At 50.9% G+C, this 10,182-nt stretch overlaps 2 protein-coding genes across 3 annotated transcripts; both read left to right on the top strand.

Moving 5' to 3' along the window:
- Positions 1-5,568: 5,568 nt before the first annotated feature.
- Positions 5,569-6,537, top strand: LOC309447813 (lysophosphatidic acid receptor 1-B-like; the record flags this gene model as incomplete). The annotated part of the gene is made up of 1 exon (XM_082068791.1): positions 5,569-6,537. The coding sequence occupies one exon, from the start codon at positions 5,569-5,571 to the stop codon at positions 6,535-6,537; it is 969 nt and encodes a 322-aa protein (XP_081924917.1).
- Positions 6,538-8,147: 1,610 nt separating this feature from the next.
- On the top strand, positions 8,148-10,170 carry ZNHIT3 (zinc finger HIT-type containing 3). 2 transcript variants are annotated; one of them, XM_082068411.1, is made up of 5 exons: positions 8,148-8,289; positions 9,076-9,107; positions 9,187-9,267; positions 9,335-9,415; positions 9,587-9,720. In XM_082068411.1, exons 1-5 carry the CDS (start codon positions 8,210-8,212, stop codon positions 9,709-9,711), a joined length of 399 nt encoding a protein of 132 aa, XP_081924537.1. In that variant the 5' UTR covers positions 8,148-8,209; the 3' UTR covers positions 9,712-9,720. The 2 variants fall into 2 exon arrangements, with proteins under 2 accessions (XP_081924537.1, XP_081924536.1); XM_082068410.1 differs by lacking the exon at positions 9,587-9,720 and adding an exon at positions 9,749-10,170 and having other exon boundaries at positions 8,153-8,289.
- Positions 10,171-10,182: the final 12 nt, after the last annotated feature.

Below are 10,182 nucleotides of genomic sequence, written 5' to 3' on the forward strand. Positions count from 1 at the left end.
AATAAACAGCACCGCAGTCATGTTAACTCAGTTATTATTTGTGCAAGAGACTGAAGGCACACTCAAGGAAAGACATTTCCGCTCCTTAGAAAGCCTGTAATCTAAATAAGCGGGGCAGACATCATGTGATCTCCACTTTTCTTGTCTAAAGAAACTTACCTGGCAGGTGCTTGGTTATCAGTTCTCAATGACTTTGTACTCGGGAGTATTTTTGAAAGGAATTGCACTGAAGGAAGGTTTTACATAATGGCCTTTGGACATTGAACCGAAATACATATGAGGATGTTGGTTGGAGAATCTGAGACAAAGTTATGCAGAGAGTGTATGGCAGATCACTGAACTCACACCTAGTTTCTTTTGGCACAACGGTGGCAGTCATGTGTGTAGCTCCAGGATAGGTAAGAACAGGAGGAAATATCAAAAACAGTGAAACTGCATTTAATTTGTGGCCTTGAGAGCCGCAGCAGCAAAGATTCTAGAGGGTTCCCCCCAGCCCGGTTTCTGAAATGCGTGAGATCAGACACCACCCCGCTGCTACCGAAAGGGCTTCACGGGAAGTTCGGCGGGGCTGACGTGACGGCTGATGAAGCTCACATGTGTCTGAGCCAAATGATCCTACCAGGTGCTGCCGGAGGGCGGCCCAGGCTGTTCCCAGCCCTCGCCGAGCGGCTGCGGAGCCCCGTGTCCTCGCAGCGCCGGCGGGACGGGAGGAGAGCGGGTCCGGTGCCGTGGCAGCCCCGGTCACGGTGCCGACACAGCTCTCCATGCCGGGAGCCTGAGCTGTTGGTCTTAGAAGGAAGATCTAAGGCTTGTGAGACCAAATCCTGCTCATGGACGAGCTGACCTGGGAGGAATTGTCCCTGCACTTCCAAGAGACTTGAAACTCAGATTGATTTCTTGATTAGTGACTGGATGATTGGGAAACCTTCCCTTCAGAGTGAGAGAACACACCAAGTGATCTTCCTTTAGTTGTGTATTGTAATTTTCTTCATTAGAATTCCCTCACCACTGAGCAGGAAATCTGGAATTTCATGAGCTTTTGGTGAATCAAACATTAAGTCTTCATCTTCCATGTGAAAATGTGGTTTGGCCGTGAGTCTCCCTGAGTCTGCTCTGTTGGGAACGTTCTTCTAATACAAGGTCATTTCCATGAAACAGTCAGAAGCATTTGCAATGGCTTTTTATTGGGCCTTCTGCTCTCCTGGCTGGTTAGTTTGCTTCTTTTGAAGCACACACATTTCTTACCACTGCTGTAGTTGCTTAGTTCAGAAGGAAGATGCCCTTTATGTGAACTGTTTCATATCTAAAGGGATAACATGCTTTCTGGCTTCTTTACACACAAATTATCGGTGAAAGGCTTTGTTTAGCATACAACCTTGGTTTCAAGGATTTCTCAATGTTTGTCTCCCATTAGACAGCATAACACAAGCTCCTGAAAGGTGAAATAACAGTTCTGGTATCTCAAAGAAATGTTCAGGTTGTGCGTAGACGGGAGAGGGTCTGGTTTGTGGGGGTTTTCTTGCAACAAGCCGTCCTTGCTATTGTTTTGTGGCTTGTAGCTGGTGTAACATTGGACAGCACTCAGAGATATTCAAGCCTGATGATTGTCTTTGCTTTATTTTCCTGGGGAGGTGTGTGAAAGCAGAGCCGGGACATCAGATAGAACCTGTGAGGCCAAAATTCCTCAAGGAGAGGGGGCGGAGGAGGAGCGGAGAGCTTTCTGGTTTGAAAGCATGTCAGAAAAAATCTTGGAAGGAGATCATACGTCCCATTTGTGTCTTCCTCTCCAAAGAGGAAGACTTTAATCTGCATAAATTAAAACATAAATTGGATAAATAGACTCCTTATTTGTATTACTCCCTTTCCTGAATGTTCCTTGCTCGCAGGCCTCATGGTGCCTGTTGAAAGACCGAGCAGACGGATATTCTTGTCTCAGGGCTTTGCTGAAGGTCATGGCAAGCAGGAATTGTCTCCCCAATGCACAGCCAGCCTGCATGTCGCTTGGGATGTTTTGGCTCAGGCTGTGTGCTGTCCGCCGCTTGGTAAGGTGCAGAATTGGTGCTTTTTCCCTGTACTTTCAGGTATAGCTCAAGATTATTATCACCATAAGGGACATAGAGAATTACTGTTGAATCACACTAAGGCAAAAGTGTACGTTGTCCAAGGGTTACTGCACAGAATTAAGACTTTCAGCTCCTGGACTTGATTTCCTGTTTTGAAATCAGCTTTGGCGTTCACAGCGGGGGCTGTTGGTCACTGCAGCGCTGGTGACAGCGGTGACGTCCCAGAGCTGCGCGTTACGGGCGCGTTGGGTGAAGCTGGATTTTCCACAACAGCCACTTGAAATGAATGGGCATTAAAAATCCAGCCTGAAGCTTCCCATGTGTCTTTCTCAGTCTCTTCAATATGTTCAATGATTATTGTCTTCTCCACAGGCATAACTGTCAGATAATTATTATTGAATGTTGAGATCCTGTACTACATAATGTCATTTCTTACTGACAAATATAAAAACGATAGCAATTTGGACATTCAGATAAAGAAACATAAAAACAATTATAGAACTACAAAGTGTTGTAGAAGGTGAAATGTAGACAAATCTCGATCGGAGGGTTGCCCATGGCAAGGGACGGCTGGTGTTCGGAGCGTTAGCCTGAGATATAGATTAGATTCAGTTTGCTCCATACTGAACTTCTGCATGACCTTATGCAACTAATTTTCTTGCTCTCGTCCCACTCGTAAAAATGTAGATAACACACTTTCCTTGTGGGTGTGTTGTGAGCGTAAATACAAGGAAGATTGTGAAGTTCCCAGAATATGGGAGGATGAGAATATCCTTGAATCAAGATTGGTTTACGCAGCAGCCCTCTGTTCCACACACTGTTTTCAATTCAAACTAAATTTCATCTGGTTTTGAGAGCTCAATCTTCATTGCTGAGGGCTGGAATATACAAATCAGTTTTCTGTGTATTGAAGCACACTGAAAATGCAGTTTCCGCAATAATATCGTCTCCTTTAAAACAGTAACACTTTGTGAATTTGTATGCAATTATATTAGGGAAATAAGATTACAGAGCTTTTGTGAAGAGCTATTTGTACTGTTTGATATTATTCTAAATTCCATTATGATCTCACGTCATTTAGTTTTCGTGCTGAACACCAAATTTTCAAATTAGAGAAATTTCAAGTAGCATTTTCGGGAATATCGAGGGCACTTTGGGGTCCGAGTTCAGGGATATGCTCTTCCTAGTAAGTAGGATATTTTTGCAGATGCTTCCATCGTTCTTCACAGCCCCTGGCCCCTCCTTGAGCTCACAGAGCCCTGGGAACCACAGCCAGAGGGGCTGAGGAGCGCGTGGCCGGTCTGGTGTCCCCCGCCGTCCCCGAGCGACGTCGGCCTGGGTGGACGTCACCTGCTGACACTGTCACTGTTGCTGAAAGGACTTTGCTGACTCGCGGTGCTGGCGCTGACAAGGTGACAGAAATAGCAGAATCCTTGTTCAGCAGCAACCACACACCGAAGATGTGGTTGACAAGTCTGGATGAGGCTCGTTACAGGATGCACAAAGAACGGTTTATCTGTGACACTTTGAGAAGGATATTTTATAGGATGTTACTACATCAGCAGACTTGATTAACCAGTTTTCAGCCGTTAGTTCTCTATTATCATTCTTTGCACTTCGCTGTGACCATCTGAAACTTCAACAGAAAAAAGAAGCCATAGAATTTTCCTTTTTAAGCCAAATATTTTAGCACAAATTTCTTACATTGTAAATTCTGGCAGAGCTATCATATAGTTCACAGATTTACAGTTTCAGAGCTGGAATTGCTGCTATAAAGATCAGATGTCAGGACTGAATGCGGAAAGCCCATAAACTTAGCCGAGCTGCCGTTGCGATATCATGCTATAAATTTGTTACTAATGCAAATTAATCCTTTCTTAGGATAATGGTAAAAACCCAACCAACCAAACCTCAGAAGACGTTTGTAAGTAGCATGGCTTCACCTGGGCTATTTTGCTAAAGCAAAGCTTGCAATAACTCGGCTCAGCTGCAGCCGCCAGGTCGCAGCCAGAGCAGGCGCAGATTTATCCCTGTATGTGGGCATTTTGAACCAAAGGCGGGTGACCCGCACTCAGCCTTAGCAACCAAAAGCAGCCAATTCTGCGTCGGATAAGCACCCCGGTGCTGTTGATGCTGATGTACGAGGTGCCGCCCACCCGAACCGCTTTGCTGTTGCAGCCCCCGCGTCCCCGCCGCCTCCCGCGTTGTCTGTTCCCTTGGTGCCCTCTGCTGGTGCTGCGGCCGGCGCTCCATTTCCACCCGGCCTCACGGATTCTCAAAAATCATTTGCTTTTGAAAATACGCAGAAAGAAATGATATCATTACGCATTGGTTTATTAACGTACAAGTTACACCCTGACGTTAAACAAGGAAACACAAAATATCCCAGGACAAAGGTATGGGCATCCATGTCTCTCATTTTCTGGCTATGTTCTCATCCAACAATTAAGGTGGAAAAATGGCATTTTCAGAGCTGCTTAGGCATCTTAAGTCTCCAAAACAATTAATCCACTAAAGAGTTGAGCCATTCTCCTGCATTTCCTTGTTTGAAAATAGTTAATTCAACAACTCTTTCAATATGTTTTTTTATTTAGCTTATGAAGAATCACTCCATCTGGTTTTACACAAGGGAAAGAAAGGCCAGACAGTTTCAGGTGTATTCTGACAACTTCTGAGTTCTCCAGTACTGAGTGCAGGGATATTTCTGTGGGCCCAAGCACAAGAGCGTCTGTTGGATTCCCCTTGGAGCGCTGCAGTTCATCGTACGGTTGTGCGGACGGGTTTGGGGTTTGTTCTGTGGATGTGAACAAACTGCGCTTAGAAAAACCACCACTGCTGGCCACATCGGTTTGTGACTGTGAGCAAGAGACAGTGAGCAACTGGATTTGTCTCTTGCGCAACCTCGAGCACTGTAGAAGTTTTGTGGTGTCAGTGGGGTTGGTCTGAAATCAGGACTCACATCCCGCACTGACCTGCAGCCCAGGGTTGGGACACAACAGTGATGTTCTTCTCTGAGTTCCATCAGTCACATTCTCCCCCCCTCCGAAACAAAAATATGACTGCTCTCCATTGTCCAACTCTAATCCTTCATCTAACTAATCTGTTTGTGAATTAAAGCTGAATTCACGCTAATTCCAATTTTAGAGTATGCTCAAAGACTCTTGACCCCCTGATGTGATCACGCAGCTCCACAAGAACCAGCCAGATTTTGTTTTTGATAAAGGTTGCTCTGAGATCACCTGTACAGCGGTAAATATGTTCTCCCCTTTTGGCTATCCTAGCAACTTGAAGCTAATTGGCTGTGCTCTGAGTTGGTAACCCAAATATTTAAAACCAGGAGTGGTTAAAGTTTAATCCAGTGTCATGAGCGCAATAGAAGCTGCGTGTCAGGATTCATTCGTCACCTGGAGAAGGTGGCGGTACCACTGGTGTCGTGTGGTCTCCTGCAGAACACGGGATGTGTGAGCCAGACCTCGTTTGGGGTCGAAAGTAAGATTTTTGCACCATGAACAGCTACCCAAACTGCTCCGCTAACCACACGAGAATCTGGAGTCACCATTTGGTGCTCGCGCTGGGCATCCCTCAGCTGACCATGAACATAGCATCTGTGATCTTCAACTGCACCGTCATCGTCACCAGAATGGTGACAAAGGATCTGCACAAGCCCATCTCCATACTCTTCTGCAATTTGGCTTTTTCTGATCTCTTCACCAGCTTTTCTGGCTTTTGGATTTCAGTACTTTTCATCACCAACCCTGACATTACAATCTTTGGATCCAAGGATACGCTTGCACCTTATGCCTTGCACACTACGTCTATTTTATCCACCATCTATAACTTGGTAAGCATTGGAATTGAGCGCTACCTGGCTGTGGCTGAAAGCATGAGGACAAGGCTCAGGGTTTCTCGAAACCATTCCATAGCTGCAGTTTTAATTAACTGGGTCCTTGCTTTCTTTTTTGGCTGCTTGCCATTGATGGGCTGGAACTGCTTGCATGCAGAAAAGAATATCTCTGTCCTCTACAGTCCCTTTTGCGTCAACTACCTCATCTTCATGATCATTCCCCATATTGTGGTGGCATTTATTATACCTCTGTTCACTTACCTTGGAATCATTATCATCCTGAGGAAAAGAAAACTGCGCATGAAAGCGCGTGGACAAGCTACGGGCACCTACAAATCGGCTGAAATCCAGGTTGCCAGGACCAGTATTTTCATTTGGCTCCTGGGGCTGATCTCCTACGCTCCTTTTGTCGCAGGCGTCATATTCGATGCAACCAACCACCAGTGCCACACCGATCTCTACCCGGGCGTCTACATCTTCCGAAACTGCACGGCGATGCTGATAACCACAAACTGCTTGGGAAACCCCGTCATATACACCCTGAAAGCCAAACCCCCGGCGGCTGCGCTCAAGGCTCTGAAATGTCTGTCCCTGAGCCGAGCCCGAGCCTGCGCCATCGAGCACACGTAGCGGGGACGGCCCATGCGCCAGGGCCGCCGGTGCGACCGCGGCGCCGTGATCAGAGCATCCCGGCCAGGGGACGGCTCCGGGCACCGAAACAGCGCGGGGACTGAGCGTTGGAGCTCTGAGCCTTCTCTCCACATCTTTCCGTGTCTCTGGCAGCGGTGCTGAGCGCCGGTGCTTTGCAGCTTTCCTCGGTGGAGCTGCTTCACTCAGAGATAACAATATCTCCGTTAGCCGTAGAATCGTGTTTGCTTTCTGTCTGAAAACAGGCTGTGGTTGCTCTCGCTTTGCCGCTGCGGTTTGCCCCCTTTTTGTGTTATTTGTGTGGTTTCGGGGACAGCTACGCGGCTAGAAAATTTTCAGTGGTGCGGGGGAGATGTAATTCTGCTTTCTCATTTACAGCCAGTCAAATTGTATCTTTAACTACTTGATGAGTGTGTTTATCAATGGGGCACTCAGCACTGTGTTGCTGTTGTAATTGTGAATGCAGTGTGCAGCTGGATAACGCTTTTTGTGAGGCGGCTGTGACTACGCTTTTCATATTTCTGCTTATAAACAGAGGGACATTTGAGTCCATGGATTTTGAAATTTGCGTTGCTTTAGAAGAAACCCCAGTAAAAATGAATGCTTATTCTTATTAACAAGGGGAAATTATCTAGGAGAATCCCAATACTTAATTTCTTCTCTTTCCTCTTGCACAGCTACCAATGTAGAAGCCTTGATGGAATAGATCCTGGTGCCATCAGCTCGTGTTTGGGGTTTGTAGTGTGTTCGACTGTTGCTCAGTGGTTTGACACGGGTGTGATAAACCACGTTGTGATGATGTTCTCACAGTTGTGAAACAGACACACACACAGTCCAACCAAAATCGGCCCTTCCAGTTCAAGTCGCAGTTTTCAGGGATTTATTTATGGTTTGTTTTCTTTGTTCTGATTTTTTCAGCGTTTCAAAAGCCTCAAGTGAACTAAGGACAAAATCCCGTTAGTCTGTTTGTGAGCAGGTGTGAGAAAAGAGCCCGTTCGTGTAAGAAATGGGTTCACCCGCTCATGTTACGTTAACAAATCCGCTACTGAGCGGTTTATGTTCTTTGCCCCCAAACCCTCAGTGCTGCTTTACCCTGCAGAACTGTGGGAGAACTCCTTTCGTCTCAATTTTAATTCAGGCATTTAGGGAAATGGATGGCACCAAATGACACATAATTAGAATGAATTATTTGAATGGATAATGCAACTCAGGCAAGACAATTCGGGCTCTATTTTTTATACCAAATGCCTTGTCTGTGTTTTCCGGTATCTCGGCCACCAACAACCTCAGGAAACCGCACATGTAATGACAGGACACTCAACCCAAACTTTGGCAAAGATCAGCCTGGAGCTGGCTGTATGGTGTGAGAGTTATTAGATATTTATTTAGGTGATATTAATTATTATTCACCTCCGGATTGATATGGGCGAGGTGGTTGTAGTGACCGGAATATTTAACATACGACTGTCTATTGCAGCGGTTGTTAATTCGCAGGCAGGGTGAGAGCTGGAATCCAGCCAGACCCCCCCCCTGCATTATATAGATACAGAATAACCGCTGGGCTCGGCCCCGCGCGCCGCTCGGCGGTTGACTCGCCAGCCTGGGTGGAGGCGCTCGGCGCTCCGCTGGCCGCAAGTGACGTATAGCGGGCGCCATGAGGGCACCGCGGCCGTGCGGGGTGTGCGGGGCGGCCGGGGCGGCCCCGTACCGGTGTCCGCGCTGCGCCGCGGCCTAGTGAGCGGGGAGGGGGCTGCGGGGAGCGGCGGGGCGGGGTGGGGTGGGGGCTGGCGGCCGGTCGGTGAGAGGGATGGCGGCCGGTCGGTGAGGGGGCGGCGGCCGGTCGGTGAGGGGGCGGCGGCCGGTCGGTGAGGGGGCGGCGGCCGGTCGGTGAGGGGGCGGCGGCCGGTCGGTGAGAGGGATGGCGGCCGGTCGGTGAGAGGGATGGCGGCCGGTCGGTGAGAGGGATGGCGGCAGGGGGGCGGCGGCCGGTCGGTGAGAGGGATGGCGGCCGGTCGGTGAGAGGGATGGCGGCCGGTCGGTGAGAGGGATGGCGGCAGGGGGGTGGCGGCCGGTCGGTGCGGGGGCTGGCGGCCGGTCGGTGAGAGGGATGGCGGCCGGTCGGTGAGGGGGCGGCGGCCGGTCGGTGAGGGGGCGGCGGCCGGTCGGTGAGGGGGCGGCGGCCGGTCGGTGAGAGGGATGGCGGCCGGTCGGTGCGGGGCTGGCGGCCGGTCGGTGCGGGGGTGGCGGCCGGTCGGTGCGGGGGCGGCGGCCGGTCGGTGAGGGGGCGGTGGCCGGTCGGTGAGGGGCGGCGGCCGGTCGGTGAGAGGGGCGGCGGCCGGTCGGTGAGAGGGGCGGCGGCCGGTCGGTGAGGGGCGGCGGCCGGTCGGTGAGGGGGCGGTGGCCGGTCGGTGAGGGGCGGCGGCCGGTCGGTGAGGGGGCGGCGGCCGGTCGGTGCGGAGCCGCCCGGTCGGTGCGGAGCCGCCCCCGCCGCCCCGCGGCTCTAACGGCGCTGTCCCGCAGCTGCTCCGTGCCGTGCTGCAGGACGCACAAGGGTGAGTGCCGGGGGGCCGGGCGGGCCGGGCGGCCCCGCCGCGCTGCTGACGCCGTGTCCCTGACGCCGTGTCCCCGCAGAGCGATGCGCGCCGGAGCCGGAGCCGCGGCCGGAGCCGGAGCGGGCGGGCGGGCCGGGCGGCCCCGCTGAGCAGCGGGCAGGTAGGTGGGCCGGGCGGGGCGGGGCGGGGCGGCCCGCGCCCCCTGCAGCTCCGTGTGCTCCCCGCAGGCGGCCCCTGGTCGGTGGAGGACATCCTGGCGGACGGGGACGAGCAGGACCGCGTCCCGCCGCACCGGCTGCGGCTGCTCGGTAACGGGACGGGGCAGGGGCGGCTGCGGGCGGCGGGGCTGGGCTCGGAGGCGGCGGGGCTGGGCTCGGAGGCGGCGGGGCTGGGATCGAAGGCGCTGGGGCTGGGATCGAAGGCGGTGGGGCTGGCTGCACAACAGGCAGACACACAATGCCCTTTAATTCTTCATGGAGCCGCGCAGTTCATCCCAGTCCTCACCGCAGACCCTCACAGATTTAAGTATCAGATACCTGGTCCTTCACTGTGTCTCTTTGAAAGTTCACATGCACAACAAGGGTGTTCTCAACTGCATTTGTAATGGAGGTTGGTACTATTTATCTTTTCTTTAAAAAAAGGGGAATCGGAAGAACTGAGAGCCTTGCTTCTGAATCCACATCTCAGGCAGCTACTACAGACACTCGATCAAGCAGAAGATAAAAGCTCCCTCATGAAGAAGTACATGCAGGAGCCGTTGTTCGTGGAGTTTGCAGACTGCTGCCTGGGCATTGTTGAGCCCCCGGAGAAGGAGAACGTGCTTCCCGAGTGAGATACTTTGGGAACTCTCTTTTTTCCCTCTGACAGAAGAGATTTGGCAGCACATGGATCTCAGGGCTCTCATTTTCAATTTAGAGTTGATTCAGAGTGATAGTGTTGGAGAAGAGGAATTCAACTTGATGTTCTGTGGACTTTCTGTTTGTACAGAAATACTGTCAGGCATGGGAAATGCTGCTTTCCAATAACAATATTAAAGCTATTTGCATTTATTTTAATCCACAAACTAATTTGATGT

Source organism: Streptopelia decaocto (assembly GCF_964273445.1).
Source record: "Streptopelia decaocto genome assembly, chromosome: 18".
In the NCBI taxonomy this organism is placed as follows: Eukaryota; Metazoa; Chordata; class Aves; order Columbiformes; family Columbidae; genus Streptopelia; species Streptopelia decaocto.